The 20,964-nt window shown below is 52.1% G+C and overlaps 1 protein-coding gene across 1 annotated transcript in view; it reads right to left on the bottom strand.

Annotated features, from left to right (window-relative positions):
- The window catches only part of ARPP21 (cAMP regulated phosphoprotein 21), an 84,763-nt gene that overhangs the window by 60,213 nt on the left and 3,586 nt on the right, over positions 1-20,964 (bottom strand). The window contains exons 4-8 of the mRNA XM_044656754.1: positions 20,716-20,764; positions 18,645-18,818; positions 17,408-17,486; positions 16,696-16,755; positions 15,855-15,995 (exon numbers count right to left, since the gene is read on the bottom strand). Of these exons, the coding sequence (XP_044512689.1) occupies positions 15,855-15,995; positions 16,696-16,755; positions 17,408-17,486; positions 18,645-18,818; positions 20,716-20,764 (503 nt within the window). The remainder of the gene's footprint in view (positions 1-15,854; positions 15,996-16,695; positions 16,756-17,407; positions 17,487-18,644; positions 18,819-20,715; positions 20,765-20,964) is intronic.

The following is a 20,964-nucleotide window of genomic DNA, read 5'->3' as shown; positions in this document are numbered from 1 at the left end:
AAGATGGAAGGTGAGGGGTTAAAAAAAACAAAATAGAATAAAATAAATTGTTTCTACATCTGGTTGAAAAAAGAATTAAAGGACTGAAGGCAGCGCAAAATCCTGGTGAGCATCACCTCCAGTTCTCACAACGATGTGTCGAAAGAACTCCATCCGCCCGTCTGTGGCACAGTGTTCTCACAAGCCCAGTCAGTGAGCTTGGGGTCAAGTCCTCGGGCTTCGTTTCTGAATGCGTGGCTTCCTTCCTTCTGCTTGGCAGCTTGCCCACCCCCAGGACTGAGCCTGAATTCAGAGAACAGCGGCTTTCAAGGGGAGGCCATCTTGTTTCTCTGCATTAGCAGCTGGAGGCAATGATCCCTCGAAAGCCCTTCTCAGTCCCTTAGTTTTCACCACTCAGCCTAGCTTTACCAGTCGGGCAGGGGTGTCCTCACATCCCCTAGCGCCACCCAGGGGCTCTTGAGTCACAGATCCAGTAATGGAAGTCCAAGATGCTGAGTCACAGTAAGCCCTCATTTATCCGGAGCCCAGAAGACCGAGTAGGGTGGGGGTGGGGGGCAAGGAGCTCCCATTTAGCAGCAGCCCTGACAGGCTGGGCTCGACGTCAGCCAAAGAGATGCAGTTCTCTACTGAACTGTTCTTTCTTCACATCTGGCTCCCTAGACCCACCCTGTTGGCTTCCAAATAACCGAAGAAGGAAACTCCTTTTCCTGGAGTCGTCTGGGTGGTCCCAGCAGGGAGAGCGCAGCCCAAGATCTGTGGGAGCCAGTGTTGCCTCCAGGCTGCTCAGGGATGCTCCGGGGAGGTTCTGAAGGGACTTCTTTGCCACCTCCTTCTCCCCCAGGACTAATGAGCCTGAAGGGCTGCTTCCCCCGATGCCAGGCTCACTCCTGAAGTTCTCACTGAGTATCTCTGACTGGATCCTTTCACTGGCCGGCTTTCTCCACTGAATCAGCAGTGCCTGGCCAGAGCTCTTAGCTGGAGTTACCTGGCCAAGAGAAGAGGGCTGCCGGGAGCAGCAGGAGACTGGGAGAGGCAATGGTGACTTTTAATTCAAGTGCAGTTGGGTCTGAAAGGGCCAAGGCTTGGTCTTGCCTGCCAAATGTCACCCCCTGGGATGGGCGCTCATCACATACTCAAAGTCTCCCAGGGCAGCCCTAGTCCTTGGACCTGAGGTGCTGGGAGGTCCCAGGACGAACCTCTGCTGCTCTTCCCAGGCGGGGCTCAAAAAGATGAGACTTTCTTCTTTCTGCCCCTCCTTAGTATAGAGAGAGGGAGCAGGGTCTGGGGATCGTCTGCAGTCTTGGAGCCAGCCTGTGCTCCCACTTTCCTCTCTGTAAAATGGACAGGAGAGCTGCTCACAAGAAACCATCCAAGGGCAAACCAAGGAAGCCCGGGAATACTCTTGGAAACAAAGGCTCTACACACAGCGGCAGCACCAGGGAGGGGGAGCCAGACTGGAAGACTTTCAGAAACGTGGAGCTGCACCACTGGAAGTAAACGACCTGTCAGTCAGGGTAAGGAGCCGAGAGCTTTAGGGAACAGGGAGAGGCCACACAAATGGCAGCCCTCGTGAGCACTGTGCACTTGTCCTCCTCAGCCATGTCTCTTCAGAGGTCCCTCCCTTCTTTGGAGTCTGCATGGACCTTACGCTGCTCAAAGCCAATAGAGCCTCAGGCCTGCCTGAATCTGCTGGTGGACTTGAAGGAGGGGCACGGAGGCCCAATGGTTTCCTCTCGTTTCCTCGTCAGGAAAGGAGGTGGCCCATGGAGGAAGGTAAGGAGAGCCTCGCTGGCCTCAGGACTCTCAGGTGCCCAGTGATCAACTTGAGTTTGCCTTTCCTCAAAAGAGTGGAGTAAATGTGGGGCTTGGCAGCCTTGGCCCTTTGGAGCCCAGGCAGCAACTGTCTCAATGGCAGGGGAGGCTGGCGCAGCCCCTTGCATAGAGGGTAGTGCCAGGGCCAAACCTCCGACCCAAGCTGGTCAGAGAGGCCAATAGATTCCGCTAGGGTCAACTCCAGCGGGGTTCCGGGTGCCCACCGGGAGGGCCCTGCGGCCCCAGAACAAAGGACTTGCCCCAGGATGGCTCCCCTACTGGCTGGGCCCAGCAGGCAGCCTGCACTTCTCAGCCGGCTGGAGAGGTGAAGCGTCCTCCCCTAAAGGCCGGGCTCTGCTCCAGCACTCCCCAGAACGGACAGCGGCTGCCACCTCCTCTCAGGGCCCCGCCTCACACCCAGCCTCCTCCTCCACTCCCGACTCTGGCCCGGGTTCAGTGGGGGAAGGGCGTGCCCGCTCTTTGCCGCACCTGCCTGAGACACCAGGAGTGGGTGGGTGAGAAGGAAGACAAAGGAAAAGCACGAGGAGATGACAGCCTCCGAGGGGGAGGGAGGGAGCATAACATGAGGCTTGGCAGGGAAGCGCTCCCACAGCTGAGATGGGATTGAAAGCTCGCAGCGCGGAGGCTCGCCCCCTCAGCTTCCAGATGAGCTGCCTGAAGCGCAGAGGGGGAGCTGACGTGCCTGAGAAGGGGGTCACCGAGGTGCTAAGAGGAGAGCCGACCCGAGCTTGGGCAAGAGCCCCGGCTAATCCCATTTCTGGTGGGGAGACCTGTGGTCCTGCCCTGGGGCACGCCCGCCTTTCTCAAGATTATTAGCCTTGCTGTGGGGGAGGGAAGGTTCCTCCCCCACCTCGGCCTCCCCCTCCCCCCCCCCCCAAGAAGTAAAAAGTTTGCTGATGTCTGAAACTCGTGCATACAGAAGCCAGGCCTGGGGGTGAGAGACAGAGACAGAGAGAGGAGAGAGGAAGGGGAGAGAGAAGGAGAGGGAGGGGAAGGGGAGAAGAGAGGAGGAGGGGAGGGGGACAGACAGAGAAAAAGGGAGAGAGAGAGAGGGAAACAGAAAGAACTTAGGAAGGTGCCAGGCCAAAGGACAACACAGACAAAATAGAAACACAAGTAGAAGCCGATGTTCTCATTCCTTTCTAGATTTTAAGAATCTCAGGAATGTTGTCATTGGCGATTGCATTTTCCAAGTCTGCAAGGTGGCACCCCTGAAATGCTCTGAAATACTCCCCTCCCCTGAACCGGAACAACAGAATGAGGAGAGAGCTACACAGCCCCTCCCCCCGGAAGAGCCCCTTCGGAGCAGATCTGGGGCTACTGGACCTGTGCATGGTGACCGCTTTCCCTGCCAAGCACAAGGAAGATGCGGAATGCCCCAAGAGTGTACGTGGGTAAACCAAAGGTGAAGAGCTCCACAGGGGCAGCCAGGGTGGCCTGGGCTCAGTGAGCCAAGGAACATTTATCAAACACTCTCCACGTCCCGGGACTACGCCAATGACTGGGGACTGGAAGAGAGGCTCTGGCAGCAGCAGCAGCCGCAGCAGCCTTCAGGATGTTGTTCACTTTCTCAGGGGTTCAGCCAAGTTTTTCGTGATTCTGTCTTAGGGTACATCTGCAGGAAACCCCTTCCAAAGGCATCGCCCAGTCACTAGGTCCCAGTTACCAGAGCACAGGATGGGCTCTGAGGGTCTCAAAGCTCCCCCCTTCTTGGTCTAACTCCATCCAGCATTCAAGAATAAACACGGTCACCACATAAGGAATAGGACCGGGGAACACAGGGGAGCTCAGAGCCAGCAAATGAAACATCTGGACAATGTCACACAAGCCTAAACTATGGAGCTCGCTTAGGTTGCTGTTGTGGGAGCCCCAGTAATCACCAAACAAGGATGAAGCGGGAGCTACATGTGACCGTATCATGGCTCCAAAGGAAGGCATTTTACTTTATAGTTCTGTACACACACACACACACACACGCACACACACTGACATATGTGTGTGCACATACTCAGACACATTTAGTTTTGATATACTAAATAGCATCATAGAATCAAATGTTTTAAAGGATGTGCATCCTGGGACAAGGCATAACTTGGGAGGAAAACGAGACCCTGGAGTTTACAAATGCAAGTGGCCGATGGGCATGACTGGGGCATAAAACGGTTGAGAACATCAGCAGAAACTCTCTAGCCCAGTGATTCCCAAAGTGGGCGCCACCGCCCCCTGGTGGGTGCTGCAGCGATCCAGGGAGGTGGTGATGGCCACAGGGGCATTGATTTTTCCTATTAGTTGCTATTAAAATTTAAAAAAATGAATTTCCAGGAGGGCTGAGTCATATTTTTTCTGGAAAGGGGGAGGGAGGCCAAAAAAGCTTGGGAACCCCTGATCTAGACTCAGATCATCTCCAGGTAGTTCCTCTTTCCAGAAATGGAAATGTCTCCTATCTAATAGTCCCAACCCACATGGAACTTTCCACTGCCCCAAGATTTAGGGCACCTCATTCATAGACTATAGTAGGAGTCTTCCGATGGCTCCCTTTGGGAGGCCTCCAGCACTTCCCACAACCAATCTTGCCTCCTCTTCCCTGCTGATCCTCAGAGAATGCCTGCAGCTCTTTCTCAATAACCTGCAATGACTTCCTGCTATCTACTAAACAAAATCCAAACTAATAATTTGCTAGAAGTCTGCCGTAAATGGACAATGACTTGAAAAATGACTAAGACTATTTCTCAATATCGATACTGTGAGTTAATCTAAATGATTGATGTCTTCAGCAGTCATTGATGTCCGTTGGGGTGAAGCAAATAGTGAGACAAAGGAAAAAGTCTGCTATGAGTCTGAAGAGGAAAAGAGTGAGAATGGTCTCATCAGCACTAAAAAACAGGAACAAATGCGACTGACAAGAGGCATATGGCACGCTGGCAATCAAAGCCCATTAGAGGTCCAGCCCCTTCAGAAAAATCCATCCAAGGGGAGCAAGTAAGAAAGTAAGAAATAGGGAGCTACAAGGGGGAAAAGACTGAAATGACTAAAGATTACAGGAGGAAGAAAACTCAGCTAAAAAGCTTGAGTACAAATCAGTGAATAAGTAGAAATGATATCAATAACAGAAGAAAATACGGCTTCTAGATCTTTTAAATGGGTCTACACATCTATGAGTAAATGTTGAAGAAAATAAAAAGAAAAACGAATCCATGCCTGATGAAGTAGAGGACTCTACGGAGTGCCAAGAAAGCATGGAACCACGGCAAGATGTTTCTGATGGCTTAAGAGAGAAATGAGAACTGTGAAAGCAAAATTCCCAAGCTTCACAGTAGAAATAATTGGCAAAAAAAAATTTTAAAGTAAAAGAATACTTTAATCCATGGTAGAAAATCTCACCAAAGAAGCAAAAGAAACCACAATGAAGTGGAATATATATGTATGTATATAGAAATCAAGGACCATCTGGAAGAAGAGAAGCAAATAATAATCATTTTAAAAGAAAATATGATTTTTGTAAGTGACATATATTGATCTCAAAAGACTTAAGGGTTCTAGGCCTCCCAGAAGAAAACAACAAGTAAAAAGCAAAACCAAAAACAAATCTAGGAGGAGGGGAAAAGCAGAGCCACCAAGATTTTCTTCTGTCCTTCTCCTATGTTACTGCTCAGGAAGAACTACCGTGCTGGGAAGAAGTGTCAGGCTATGGGGCTTGCCTTTGCCAGCACATCATCACCTCCCATTAGCACTGCTCTTGTCCTGGGAGCACCTACAAAGCCTCCATAGGCAAAAGACCTAGGATGATGAAAGGCACACAGCTCGTTGATGGATGATTTATCCTTATTGGAGAGAAGTGCATACACTCTCTTAATCCTGACTTTGTAGAGGACATTCCCAATAACCTTCATTGCACATAGAAATGATCTCTTACTGAGATCAATAAAAATCTCCAATTTCTGGCCCCCAAAGGCTATGCCTTCACATCCAACCCCAAGACTCCATTCTTGCTGATGCTCGTCAAGTTTTACCTGGCAAGAATCCCACTTGAACCCCGTGGTAAAAAGGTGAACATGGCTGGGCAAAGCCAAGGTGGAAGAGAAGGTAGATAGACCTGCCTGATCTCTACCAAATTACCCTCCCCCCAATAATTTTGATATTATGCCTCTAAACAAATTCTGTAGCAGCACGAATAATTTTTTCAGACCAAGTTAGTTTTGAAGGTCAGCAGGAGCATCTGTAGCACCAGGGTGGGAGTGTAGTGTAGACCAGCATGCTAAATCAGGCCCCATCTCGGCAAGCCAGTCCAGGCCGTAGGGGCAGCTCAACCAGCAGCAAAGGTTTCCAGAGCTCTCAGCCATAGAAAGTAAGTGGGTCAGACCACTGGTCACAAGGAAATTACAGGAGTCCCTTTGCTGGCTCTGGGTTTGGGGCTCTGCTGCATTGCTCACAAACAGATTCAGGTTGCAGTCTGGGTAGCAGTCCCAGGGTGAGGAGGAGCACTAGCACACAATAGCACTTGTGCCACAGGGGACCAGGAGACTCTGGATATAGTTTGAAGGTGGAAAAGAGTGTTTGAGGTTGCTCACAGACCAGAGCACAAGCCAGGAGTGCATTAAACATATCTCTCCTCAGATCGTAACACCTTGGAAGAACTTAAAACTTGTAGATCTCCAGAGCTAGCTCTGAAGGCAGCTGCACAAAGAACCTGAAGCTTGGAACAGTGCTCCCTTCACCACAGGAACTGAGCCCACCTGTAACAATTTTTTAAGTTAAAAGACAAAAAAGACTGGAAAATGAACAAAGAACAAAAAAGGAACTCGGCATAGAAAGTTATTTTGCTGATAGGGAAGACTAAAATATAAATTTAGGAGAAGACAACAAACATCAAAACAACTGCATCCAAAGCCTTCCCTTTCCCCACCACCAAAAAAAAAAAAAGGAATTGCTCTCAAGCACAAAAAGAAGAGCTCCTAGAAGAACTTAAAAAAAGATTTCAAAAATATATAAAAGAAGTAGAAGAAAAATGGGACAAGAAATGAGAGGGATGCAGGGAAATCATGAAAAAAGAGTTGGCAGCTTGGTAAAGGAGGCACACAAAAATACTGAAGAAAATAATGTCTTAAAAATGGCATAGGCCAGTTAGTAAAAGAGGCACAATGATCCACTAAAGATAGTTCCTTATAAAGCAGAATTGGCCAAATAGAAAAAGATACAACACCAAGAAGAAGAAGTCCTTAGAAGGCAAAATTGGCCACATGAAAAAAGAGGCACAATAATTCACTGAGGAAAAGAACTTCTTAAAAAGTAGAATTGGTAAAATGGAAAAGGAGAGTACAAAAGTTCACTGAAGAAAAGAATTCTTAAAAATTAGAACTGTGCAAGTGCAAGCTAATGAGTTCATAAGAAACATGACAAAAGTCAAAAGAAAGGAAAAAGAGCAGAAAATGTGAAATATTCATTGGTAAAACAACTGGCCTGGAACATTGATCCAGGAGAAATAATCTAAAAATTATTTGCCTACCTGAAAGCCATTATCAAGAAGCTTAGATATCATCTTTCAAGAAATCATCAATTTTCCAGCTGTGTGACCCTGGGCAAGTCACTTGACCCCCATTGCCCACCCTTACCACTCTTCCACCTATGAGAAAATACACCGAAGTACAAGGGTTTAAAAAAAAAGAAAGAAATCATCAATTGCTCTGATATTCTAGAACCAGAAAGTAAAACAGAAACTGAAAGAATTCATTAATACCTCTTGAAAGAATTCCCCGAAAGAAAACTCCCAGTAATATTCCAGTCTCTCAAAGCTAATAGAAAATATTGTAAGTAGCCAAAAAGAAACAATTCAAAAAAGTCAGGATAACACAGGATTTAGCGGCTTCTAGATGAAAAGATTGGAGAACCTGGAATAGGATATTCCAGAGGGCAAAGGAACTAGGACTACAATCAAGAATCACTTTTAAGCATTTCTGATGAAAAGACCAGAGCTGAATGGAAAATTTGACTCTCAGATACAAGTCTCAAGAGAAGCATAAAAGGTAAACAGAAAAGAGAAATCAAAAGAGATTTAATAAGGTTAAACTGTTTATATCCCTACATGAGAAGATGAGTTTTGTAACTCCTAAGAACTTTATCCTTTTTAGAATGGCTAGAAGGAGTATACATAGACAGAGGATGAGGATATGAATTGATGATGTGATGACGTAAAAAAATTAAATTAAAGGGTAAGAAAGAGGAATACGTTGAGAGTAAGGAAATAGGGTAATAGAATGGAGTAAGTTATCTCACATAAAAAGAAGCATGAAAGAGCTTTTATAGTGGAAGGGAAGAAGGGAAAGGTGAGGAGGGGGAGCACTTAAACATTGCTCTCATCAGAATTGGCTCAAAGAGGAAAGAACATGCACGCTCAATTTGGGGAGAGAAATTAGGAAAATAGGAGAAGGAGGGAATAAGAAAATAGGAGTGGGGCTGATAGAAGAGAAGATGAATTGATGGAGGTAGTATTCAGAAGAAAGTAGGATAAATGGGGAGGATAGGATGGAGGTAATATACAATAATCATAATGGTGAAAAAATATTTTTATAAATCTTTCTAATCAAGGCCTCATTTCTCAAATACACAAAGAAATTGGTCAAATGTATAAGAATATGTCATTTCCCAATTGACAAATGGTCAAAGAATATGAAGAGGCAGTTCTCAGACAAAGTAATTAAAACTATCTATAACCATGCAAAAAATGCTCCAAATAACTATTAATTAGAGAAAATGAAAATTAAAACAACTTTGAGTACTGCTCCACAACTATCAGATTGGCCATTATGGTAGAAAAGGAAAATGACAAAACTTGAAGGGGATGTGGGAAAATTGAGGCACAAATGCACTGTTGGGGAAGTTGTGAACTGATTCAACCATTCTAAAGAGCAGTTTGAATGTATACCAAAGGGCTATAAAATAGTACATACCCTTTGACCCAGCAATACCATTCCTAGATTTGTATCTCAAAAAGATAAAAAGACCTACACAAACAAAAACATTTAAAGCAGCTCTTTTGGTGGGGAGACAAAGAATTGGAAAGTGAGGGGACACCCATCAATTGGGGAATGGCTGAATAAGTCATTGTATATGATTGTAATAGAATACTATTGTGCTATAAGAAATGACAAGTAGGAAGATTTCAGAAAAAAACCTGAAAAGACTTACATGAACTGATGCAAAAGGAAGTACCCAGAACCAGGAGGACTTGTACACAGTAACAGCAATGTTGTAAAATGAACAACAATGAATAACTTGGCTATTCTCAGGAATGCAAAGATCTAAAACAATCCCAAGGGACTCGTGATAAAAAATGTGATCCGCTTCAAGAGAAGCACCTGATGGGGTCTGAATTTAGACCAAAGAAAATTTTTTTCTGAATTTTTTGGCTCAAGTTTCTTTCTGCAAAAGGATGAATATGCCAAAAATGTTGTACATGATTGCACATATAGAATCTGTACCAGATTGCATACCCTCTTGGCAAGGGAGAAGAGGAGAGACGGAGAGAATTTGAGACTCAGAATTTTTAAAAATGTCAATGTTAAAATTTTCTTTTGTGTAATTGGAGAAAAAAATAAAATATCAATTTAAAAAAGTGACTATAGAGAAACCCTGGCACTTGGGAGATGATTAATATGGACCCAAAGGAACTGAAACGCATTTATTAGGTGCTTACTACATGCCTTGCTCTTTACAGGTGGGCCCTCCTGCCATGTAGGCATGCTACTCTTCCTCACTGAGTCAAGCCATATGGGATAGCCCCCATTCCAGACACAGAAAGTCCTGCGCCTTAAGGAATAGAAGTTTGAATTCTACAGGATTGTCACTGTTGACATCTAGCCAGCAGGCAGAGCATGGAGCTAGAGAAAGTGGACCTGAGGCCTTCCCCTAGTTTTTCTCTGTGCCCTCAGGCAAGTCACTTAACCCTTTGTTGCCTCATATTCTCTCATCTGTCCCGTTGAGTTAGATGAGCTCTCCTCCTCCTGGGATTCTGGGCGTCTGCCTGTCCAGTGAGGATTTCTAATCCTCTCCACAAAATGCCCATTGAAACCAGTCAGAGGTCTGCAACTCTGAAAATGACTTTTCTAAGGTTATATCAGAAACAGAAGGTTTGGGACACACACACACACACACACACTCTCACACTCTCTCTCTCTCTCTCTCTCTCTCTCCCCACAAGTATTAGGAATGGTGCCAGGAAAGGGTTTGACCTCAGTTTTTGCCATTTTGCTGTTTTTGTTTTTCCTTCCTCCATGCAAGGGGGGGTGGGGCTGACAGACCTCTGTCACTCCATCTGTGGGGAGGGGTCACTATTGACTGCCCTCACTGATGTCTGGGAAGGAGGAGTGATCTGGAGCTCAGGATGGACCTCCGATAGGTTCCCTGGAGCTACAACAGTATCAGATCCACCACCTCTGCTCCAGCCGGCTCCCACCCTTGGAGGATTCTTCTGTAGCTTTTCAGGGGAGAAGCAGTCCTAAGTGAAGTGCTTCCCTAGGGATTCTGTCCTTGTGCTTTCCTCTCCTAAAGCTTTATTCCTGGGTTCCGGGAGCAATAAGCAGAGCCACGTGGACCGCTGAGGTCAGCGATTTCTCCAAGTGACCTGGATTCAGAGGAGCTCCCTAAAGCCAATGACGAAGGAGCTGCCAGCAGCCCTTCCTTTTAGGTTGGGGTCATTGAGGAAAGCAAACAAGCAGAAGGTCTGGAGAGCTCAGCTTAGGTGACGAGTGTCTCTACTTGTGACCCCACCTGCATGGACATCCATCGCCCCTGTCCCCCCCGAGGGAAGACCTCGACCATCCCTGCCTGACCCTCGCCCTCCCTTCCCATAACTCCCCTGCGCAGAGCCTATAATCATCCTGGATCAAGTCCCTTATCTAAGAAGCAGCCAGTTCAGAGCAGGCAGGAATCAGCTGACAAAGCGCATCATTGGCCATTGGCCCCAGTGGCTTGGTTTGGGAGAGAAAGGCAAAGGACCTGCGAGACCTCAATGGAGTCCAGGGCAGGTCGGTAGCTGGTTTAGGGCTTTCCTGCTGGGTCCTGGGTGTTCAGGATAGCGGGAGAGCGGCTTTGTGTTCCTTCCAGGAATCGTCAGGTTCTCGTTTGCATTCTCTGTGTCTGTGGCGATGGCCTGTCATCTGGAGGTGAGTCTAAGCTTCATTAGAACGGAGGCCAAGTGGCATTGCTCTCAGGATGCCCCTCGGACACGAGCGTAGAACAGAGTGGCCACCTCAGAAATCTGGCCAGATAGGAAGAAGAGGAGAAAAGGAGCAGAGGGAAGGGGAGGGACCGAGGGAGAGAAAGAAACGGGCCAGGGAGAGGGGAAAATCTGAGGAAGGGGAAGCAGCAGGGGGAGGTTTGGAGGAAACATGTTGGTCATCCGCCCCTTCGATTTCCAGGCGGCTCATTTCTTTTCTGAATGTCCCTCCAGAGACTCCAGAAACCCGAGTCACACGGGGAGAAGGGGCGGCACTTGGGCTGGTTTCTGCACCAATCAGGAAAGGGATCGACGCATTCTTGGCTCCCATAACATATTGAAGGGCAGCCAGACCGGCTTCTAGGATGACCCAGTGTCCATCTGTGAACCGGCTGGTGGCTTGCCGACAAGCGGGTGAGTCATACGTGTTTGGTGCACTGAGCTGAGAAAGTGGATGCCAAAATGTCCGTGTGAGTCCATCCATCCATCCAGATCAATTTGTCATGATTGTACATGTCCGTGCAGACGAGGCCACAAGTATAAATGTCAGCGCAGAACTTTTGTTGGGACACAAGGCTGGAAGACCTTTAAAGTGAGACGGGCTCTCATCCACGCTCTTAATTTAGTCGGTGAGGAAACTGAGGCCCAGGAACAGACTACTTAAAGGAGGGGGCTGCGGAAGAGGGCTGGAGATCCAGGGTTCCGTGGCCATTCGGTGCCTTAGAGAGAGAGATGGACTGGCCCCAGAAGGCCCCTCACAGCTGGTCTTGCCATGCCAAGTGAAACGGGCTTCCGAAGGGTTCCCAGACTCCCTTGGAGGCCATCCTCTGCCTGCCATTTGCCTTGCTCACCTCCATCCTCTCTAGTTCTGGGTCGTCTACTATCTCCTCCTCCACGAGGAACAATTCAGCTCCTCTTCCAGTGAGTCACGCCAGCTCTGGCTCCTCATATAGTTGTATATAACCTCATGCGCGCTTTACCAAGTGTGAGAGGAATATCTCCTTATTTGATGAACTGCAAAGACGTCCTTCCCCCCAAATAGGTACATGTGCCGGCTCTGTACACGCACACACATGCATGTGTGCACATACATGCTACACATGTGTTACGAGCCTCTCCCAGTATCAAACCACGCCATCCCCTTGTATAGAGAAAAGGTCTGGTTGCTAAATCTGTGGCCTCTTTCCAAGAACACCGTTGGTCAGGCAGGCGGAGCTATTTCGGCCAGACGGAAGCTCCGAGCCAGAGTGGGCCGCAGCCTTCCCCGTAGCTCCGGATGCCATTCCCTCCCGCCTGGAAGCCCCCCCTCCCCCCCGGGCATCTCGGTCATGAGACGAACGCTGCGATGCCTTTCCTCCCCGAGATCCCTCCGTCTCGTTCCTCCCTGCCTTCTTCAGCTCCTCTCCGGCCGACTCAGAGCCTGCAGGTGGGTCTCCTCCGGGCCAGCCTCCATTTAGCTGCCAATGGACCTTCCCGATGCCACCTCCCCGGCTTCCTGTCGCCTCCAGACAAACAGCAAATCCTCCGGGGTTGGAAGCCCTTCGCCCCCAGACCCGCCAGCTTTCTGCTCCTCTCCTGCTTCCCTGTGCACCAAGAACCTAGTGAGCCTGGCCTCCCCTGCGCCCTCTGGGGGCTCTCCTGGGCTTGCTGGCCTCAACCCCTCCCTCCCCGTCTGGGTCTTGGCTCAAAGTTCCCCTTCTCCGGTTCCCTCTGCTCGTTCCCTCCGAAGGGCCGTGCCAGCCTGGCCTCTTAGCCTGGAAGCTCCTGCAGGGCCCCGACTGTTTCTTGTTTTCTTTCTAACTCCAGCACTTAGCACTGTGCCTGGCACATAGTAGGCACATGGCAGGCACTTAGTAGGTCTGCCAACTGGCTTTCTCAAGTGATCTCTCTCATTTGGTCCTATCAAATGATCTCGCTAATGTTTCTTTAAGAAATAAATGCCATTCTAGCAAGAAGGCAGTTCCCCCCCCCCCCACCTTCTCTCTGTTTCTCCAAACTGGGCGTAGCCGGCTGGACGGCTGGACGGCTGGATGGAGGCTGGTTCGGCTGGCTTTCTGGGGATGAGCCCTGCGTAGAATGACCCCGGTGACAGCAGCCATGTGCTTCTCTCCTACCATATCGCCTGGCGGATGACTTTGAAACGGGGGAGATGAATAGCGAGTGAGTTTCCATGTGCTCCTACTGGCACGGATGCCCTCCAGAGCCCCTGGGCCCAGAGAGCTCAGACTCATCGTCATGAAGGGGGGGTGACGTTTGCTCCTGTTTCTCCCTCCCTTCCCCCCTCCGTGTACCCGAACTCCTAGAAGGGTGGCGGCTCCTCCAATCTGCAGCCCCGATTCCAAAGTCCTCCTGGCAGACTTGCCTTTGGGGTACGTGGCGGATGGAAACATGCCCGAGTTCAAGGTCTGGCCAGGAGGAGCTAATATTAGGCTGGATAAAGCAGGCTCAACCAATCGAGGGATTTCTCCCCCAGCCAGATCTCCTGAGCCCTTCGGCAACATCATGGCAGAAAGCTGGTGCGCCCAGGCCCTAAAGCGGCTGCCCACCCATGCCCGTTCCCAGGCCTTGCACTGGATCTCCGCCACGCCACCAAGGCCACGGACAAGGCCGAGCGAGTGCAGCAGCCGCTTTGTTCCCACTCATGCCGAGCGAAGAGCCTCGACCCTTGTCTTGGCTCTCGATGAGACCCCACTTGTTCTCCCCTTGGGAAGAGCCAGTCTTTGTAGCTGGGCCCGCTCGCCCCTCTGCCGCAGCCGTCAGCTGGAGTTAGAGCGCCCTCGCTCTGGCCAAGGTCCCAGAGAGCCCTAACGAGCCCTCAGCAGCAGATGAAACTCTACTGCATGGCAGCCCAGCCGAGAGGGAGGAGGAGAATGAGCCGCTTCAGCAGCTCCCGTCCAGGGACACTTGGCGGTCTCGATCTGGGCAGGATCGAAGGATCTGCCGTGGCTGTGAGTGCTTACGTGGCCAACAGGGACAAAGAGCGTCAAGGTCTAGGATGTGAACAGACAGCGGGCTGCCTAGGAAACCATTGGTCCCGGCGCCCACTGGTTGTGGCCAGTAGAGATCCCACGCCAAAGCCCAGGTGCCAACATCTCTCTGGGCTAAGGGGGAAGAGGATAAAGGGCACATCAGGGCAATCATTGCTGAGAGGCTGGGCCCTTCCCAAAGGAGAGGTGCCTGTAAGGATGAGAGGGGAAGCCACACTGCCTGGACATCCAGATAAGGAGACCACAAGGGAGCACCAAACAGAAGCAAGGCGGCTCCTCTGACCCTCGGGCAATAAAAGCCAAATGATAAGCTCCAAGGTGTCAAATGATCTCGACCTGGCCCCTCCCTTTGCCCACCAGCTCGGCGCCTGAGTCAAGAGTCCCGGCTCCAGACTCCTGGCTCGCCTGCCTCTGCAGAGGTCCTCTGCTCAGGCTTACCGCCGTTCTCCCATCGCCTAAATTTCAGTCCAGGCCAGGCATTTACTGATCAAGGGAGAAGCCCCTTAACAAGGGGCCAGCCTTTGCCCAGGAGGGAGAAGAGAAGGGACTAACATAGGGCTTTGCCTGAGGGGGGCACTCAGCAGGGCCAGGGGAGCAGCCCAAGTTGAAGGGAGCCTCCTTCAGGGAAACTCCCAGGACTGGCAGCCCAACCAAGAGGGAAGGAAACCAAGACCTCTTCTAGAATTTACGAGACGCAGAATTCAAGCTCTGCTAGTGAGAACATTATAGCTAGGAGGGAAGACAGGGCAGTAGGGCGAGAAGAAGGAAGGAGAGAGGGGACAAATGGATAGACAAAGGCAGACCCAGAACAGAAGGCGAGGCTAGCTGTCGCGGCATTTCAAGGTTGTCCAGGAATTCACACACGCTTAAAATGTTTGAGCTCTAGACACAATATTAAAAAAGAAAGCAAGATTCTCCTTGGGATTTGTAACGGGAGAGGAGCTTTTCATTCTATGAAATATGTATGTTCACATATATATACACACACGTCATTTATCTGTCTGCATGAGGTACAAAATACATGTATGAATAGTATTGTGCGTGTACATGTGCCTAGACAGATGCGTTGTGTTTGTGTACGTGCTTGTATTTGTTCGTCCTAGATATGTGGCGTCCCAAAGGTTTTATGCAGCCGCCCACTATGGAAGCTACCACACTCTGAGCTTCCCGCTGCTCTAAGGCTGTTGGGATGGACGCTGGTAGACAGACCCAATGCCTCATCCCCACATTCCCCCCATCAACAGATAAGCCTTGGATGAATGTCCAGTAAGGCCAACAGGGATACCTCCGGACATTTTTCCATTTCCTAAAGGAAAAAGATGAGGTCTTTCCCAGTATATGAGTTGGGAGTGGAGGCGAAGGAGAAGAAGCTTAAAAAACAGCAGGCAGGAAGCGTGGTGGGCTACGTGGCTCCTAGTGGCACAAGTCAGAGTGTAGCATAATGGGTTGTGGTGAGTCCTAGTGGTGCATGATGGGATGTGGTAGATCGTGGTTCGGTTCGGTGGATGGAGCACATGGCTCGTGGTAGGTTTTGGTGGGGTACGAGGCAGCTAGATGTCTCAGTGGCTAGAACTCTGCGTTTGGGGTCAGGAAGACCTGATTTCAAATATGATCTTGGATGCCCACTATCTGGGTGGCCCTGGACAAGCCACTTCACCTTTGTTCGCCTTAATCTACTGGAGAAGGAAATGACAAACCAGCCCAGCCTCTTTGCTAAGAAAATCGCCCACGGGGTCACAAAGAGTCAGGCGTGGCAGATCAGAACAACATGGTGGGGTGGGGTGGGGTGGGGGACATGGGCAGTGGGCAAGGGTGGCACTCACATTCTGGTGCTTCCTGTCTTGTTGATGATGACAGATTTTCCAGTTTGGTCCACATTGTGATCCATGCCAAAGTAAGCAGCCACTCGGTGTACCAGCATCCTCTGATAGGATGACATCTGAGGAAACTTTTTGTAATGGTTCCTACAAGAGTAGAACATAGAAGGGAAGCTGAAATCAGCATCAGGAGCTTTTGCAAGGCAGGTTATCACTGAGACCAGAGTAGTAAACCCTTTTGGGGTCATCTCCCACCTGAGGGAGGTTTGCTCTTGGAGGATGGACTATCCCACAGTCTCCCTCCTTCCCTCTCTTCCTTTAAGGTCCAGCCCCGGTACCACCTTTGCAGGATGCCTGGTCCCAACCAGGCATCCTGACTGCTTGCCCCCTGCCCGCTGCCACCTTGGACCTAACTACTTGGTATGAGGTCTTTTGTTCTTCATTCTGCCTCTAATTTACCAGCCCCTTCATTGTCTCCCCCATTGGAGAGGGACCTCATGGCAGCCCCCTCCTACCCCTGGCACTGCCCAGGCCCAAGAGCAGCCCCTTCTGGAAGAGAATCAAAGGGGAAAGAGGAGCTTCTTTCAGATTCTGCCCACTGATCAATGGCCCCATTTAGTCAGTTGGTCAGAAATTGCCCAAGAGGAGGAAGTGGTCCTCTTCCACTAAGCCCTACCTACCAAGCCCAGCACTTCCGTCAGCTCTGGGCCCAGAATGCACTGTTCTCTCAGCCTTTACCCTTCTTGCACCCACACTGGCTCTCAGGTACCCCCTCCCCCAGCAGCCTTGCCCTGCCTGTCACGTTGTCAAAGGCTCTCCTGTTGGAGAAGCGGGAAAGTCCACGTACTTGTCATCGCTGATGAAGTCCATGATTTCTTGTTCCATCTTCAAGAGTATCATCCTGTCCCTGCAAAATCAATTGTCGAAATGGGTTTGTCTTTTGCCGGGCCCGCCCGGAGGCTGCTTCCCCCTCGGCCCACCAAAGAGTATTTCAGAAATCGGACGAGCCGTCCCTGATCACCCGCCCCGTCATCTCATTTCCTGACTTTTGGTTTTCTGGCTGCCGGGCTGGTGTTTGCCCTGCAGCGGCCTTAGGAGATTCTGCGCACCCTAACAGGATATTTAAAAATATTTCTGAGAAACCTTATGATGTCATCGGGCCTCCGGCACCCACACAGCCCTCCTGGAACCAGATGGTATCATGGCACCAGGACAACACCCAGTCCTCACTTGGTACTCCCCTCCTTTGGCAATGGGTCCAGGCCTCTGGTTAGCCGGGCAATCTCGGGGCAGAGCCCCTTGCCTGGCAGTGCTGTGGAGGTCCTGGGCCCAATAGACAAGCGGCGCCCTCGAATAGGGAAGGAGCACCGTGCCCTAAGCATGTTAGGGCATGTGAACAAAAGGAATGGATGGGCGGGCAGGCAGGGCAGAGAGAACTGTAGGGAGGTCACTGGGCATCTTCAGGGTTCCCCAGACTATTGGGAATTTGGTTCCAGTTACCCAGGAGAGTCCCGCCCAGGTGGGGCCCCATCGTGACCCCCAGCGTGATTAGGACGTACCTGGGATTGCTCTTCAGTGTGGTGACCAGGAACTCGTGTAAGTCGATGCCTGTGGAATCTGTGTACTCCTGGCTGCAGTCTGAAAAAAGAGGCCACGTGAGTGGTGCCCCCCGCTTCTCCTCTCCCCAACTCCAGGGGAAGATCGACACACAGCATGAGATGGGGGTGGGTTCAGGGGGACTCAGCCCCCTTGAGGGTCAGACGTGTGCCCTCTTATCGTCCAAGGCCCGTTCTCGCCAGGGGCTCCTACCATGCCAGGGTAACCTGTCTCCAAAGGAGAGATGGGCTCCTCCCCGGAGGCTACAAGGAAGGGGGAAGCTGAGTCCTCAGAAGGAGGGTGAGGCAGGCACCGCCTCTGACTTTGGGCTGAAATACCCAGAAGTGCTCGGGCTACGTGGGAATCCTCGAGCCTCCTGCCAATGCTGGCCCAAGGCCTCCTCGGACAATTTCCCAATATTCGGGGCTCCTTTTCCTCTTTGTGCCACAGCCTGTCATTCTGCATTTCGCATGCAGATGTTCTGCCCAGATGTGGGAAAGTGGCAGGGAAGACCCCACTAAGCTCTGACCTCTGCCTCTCTCCCTTGCTATGACGGGCACTGGCCCATATATCCATGGGGGCAGTCCAGTCCTGGCTGGCTGGATAGCCTGGCATTGACCTGTGGCAGTACCCGATGGGGTTTTCTCTGTAGTGAAGCCCAGAAAGGAGAAGAGGGCACTTGTGCCAGGCGGCTCAGCTCTTGGGTGACATTATCTCTCGCCACCCCCACATGGGGCATTTGGAATTTGTAAGCTACAGAATGACTGGCCTATCTCTGGACCTCCAATCTGTCTTGTGGGCAAAGGCATGCAAAGCCACAAGCACCTGGGGGTTCTCTGGGACGTCTCTAGGAGCCCCCCCCTTTCCTTCTCCTTTTTACAACCATTTCTGGGTCTAGTCAGTCCCTGAGCCCCATCTATGCCTCTCGAGCAGCAGGATGCTCTCGGGATGCTCTCCCCTGTCCTCTTACCCCTTTCTTGGTGCTGACATGTCTGAGACACCCAAGGGAGCCCAGGGCATCCACAGACACCCAGAGGGGTCCCTGAGCTTTTCCTCTGCCCCCACCCTCGATGGTGCCCATTATCTGGATGAGCCTTGGGGTGCCCCAGGATGCTCACGGGGGGGGGGGGGGTGCTGCGGGCTGGCCCTCTGACCTCGCCTGGGTTTACGCAGAAGCCCCAGAAGGTTTTGCACATTCACCTTTGGACAACATTCGGTTCTTGGGCTTTTCCCCGCTTTTCTCCCTCTCTTTGGGCTTCTCCTTCTCTCTTTCTCTCTCCGAGTCATCCTTACTAGGTTTGTCATCCTCCTGCAGGCTGGGCAGTCGGGAAAGCTGTAACTGAATCGAATCCTGTTGGGAAGAAGAAGAGAAGGCTTTAGGGCCTGATCCCGCCACGGCTGCTCACTTTCCCATTCCCCGACACTCATTAAAGCCAGACAAGCGTGAAGTCGGGAGCCCCCATTCCTGTTTCTCACATGGAAAAAAACAGCCTGACCCAGAAGCACTGCGGGCGCCCTTTGGGCTCCGGCTCTGCTTTCCCGCAGCGTGGCCACGTGCAGGAACGGGGAGCGGCTTCTCCCTGTGCCTCCGCTCCCAAATCAAGCTTTCTCTGCAGCCTTATTTTTATCCAGGTAGGAAAAGTGCCTGAGTCACAAGGTGGCCCCACATCCCAGTGACGTCACGTGAAGGGAGAGGCTCCCCGGCCCCCGGGGGCCCCTCTGCCGGCGAGGGAGGCGTTGGCAGCCAACCTGCCCCCACACAGACAGACAGACGGGCAGCACAGACAGGTACGCGTGAGGGCCCTGCAGATAGGTGGGCCTCCTGGGCCGGCGGAGGCCCCCACCTAGCAAAGAGGACGTTACCGAGCCGGGAGGGGCCTCGTAGGGGTTAGTCTAATTCTGGCGGGTCCCCAGCTCCCTCAGCTCCCAGCTACTGCTTCGGGGGGGCTCTAGGCCTGCACTTAGCAGACGCCCGAGCAAAGCCCACTGACCTGGCCAGCACCTTGGGCAATGCTGGATCTGAGGTGCCAGGAAGCTCCCAGGAAGGGGGCATCCCGGGATCTCTCAGCCCCCTCCCGGGACCTTTCCTCAACCTCCTCTATCCTTGCCCTGAGCGGAGCCTAGATGATCCTCCGCTGGTGGCCAGGCGGAATGGGGGCCCTGCCTGGACAGCTCCTCACTCCTCTGGCCTAAAGAGGCCTGGATGGGCCAAAGCACTTGGTGCGAATTCTGACAGGGCCTGAAGGCATGGCATGGCGGGAACAGAGGCCCAGGAAGAGACGGAAAAGAGCCGCCCCACAGCCAAAGGGCGCCTGAGCTCTGGGGCCGAGGAGAGAGGCCAGGGCGGGCCCCAGCCTGGCCAGTGACTGCTCCCTCCCTCGGGAAGCTCCGGGATGATTCCACCGAAGGGCCCGCCAGGAGGCTCGGCTAAAGTTGGGGGGCCAAAAGGAAGCCGAGAGGCGCTTGGCTGGCTGTGAAGGGCTGACATGGAGTCAGGCCGGGCCCGAAAGAAGCCTCGGATCATGGCGGCCACCTGGCTCGCCTGCCTCTAGTCCTAGGGACGGCTGCTGCCTGTTGGCCTGGAGACCGCCCGGCCGGCCGCGCTGGGGCCGAGTTAGCCCAGGGCGGGGCTTGGGGGAGGCGGCTTTGCTTTCCCCCCAGTCCCTGCTGCAGGCCCCCGGCAGCGAGGCCTCAGGAGCCATGCAGAGAGCAGAGCTGGGTTAAGGGAAGGCGCCCGGCCCTCTCTGGGCCTCTAACTCGAGGCCCCAGGCCGGCCCGAGCTGGGAGGGGGCGCCGGGAGGGCCGGCTTCGCCCCTCCAGCCGGGCAGGGCCAGAGGCGGCCGGCTGGCGTGGAGCTGGAGGTGGGGGGTAAGAAAGGGTCTCGGCTGAGTTGAATACTGACTTTTATTGATTTCCTCAATAGTCAAACACACGCGGGAGGGGTTACATGGATTCAGGGTGGTCGGCTCCGGCGAGGGGCGGAGAAAAGTCCAGGCTGCCAGGACACACCGACTGGGAGGCGAATGGCAGCAGGGCGCAGCGGGCAGCTTCCTCCACCCGGAGGGCGGGCTGAGCTCAGGGACTCGGGGCCAGTTTTCCCACCCGGGACAGAGAAAGCAAATGTCCAGGCAGCCCATCGTCTGCGGCATCCTTCCTAGTGGGGGGCTGCCTCTGCCACGGAGGCCTCATGCTTTGTAAGCGGCGGCGGGGGCGGATGAAGGAGATGGGAGCCAGCCCGGGAGGGGAGCCTGGCCCTTCCCTCCAGCCCCACGGCCGGCCGCACTTTCCACCTCACACCTCCTCGCCCTGCCCTTGCCGTCCTGCCGAGCCAGTGGGGCTGGCTGGAGCCAAAGAAGCACCTTGCCTGTCGGACACCCGCAATAGGCGCGGGGGCCCAGGAGGGCGCGGGCCAGGGGGCCGGGGGGAGCCAAGCCCACCCTGGCTTTCCTCCGAGGGAGCCTCGACACAGAGCAGATAGACAAGGCGTCCATTTCTCCTCTGTCTGTCTGGCCTGGGGGCT

The sequence above is a fragment of the Gracilinanus agilis genome, chromosome 1, assembly GCF_016433145.1.
Source record: "Gracilinanus agilis isolate LMUSP501 chromosome 1, AgileGrace, whole genome shotgun sequence".
In the NCBI taxonomy this organism is placed as follows: Eukaryota; Metazoa; Chordata; class Mammalia; order Didelphimorphia; family Didelphidae; genus Gracilinanus; species Gracilinanus agilis.
This window is presented reverse-complemented; position numbering and strand designations above follow the sequence as displayed.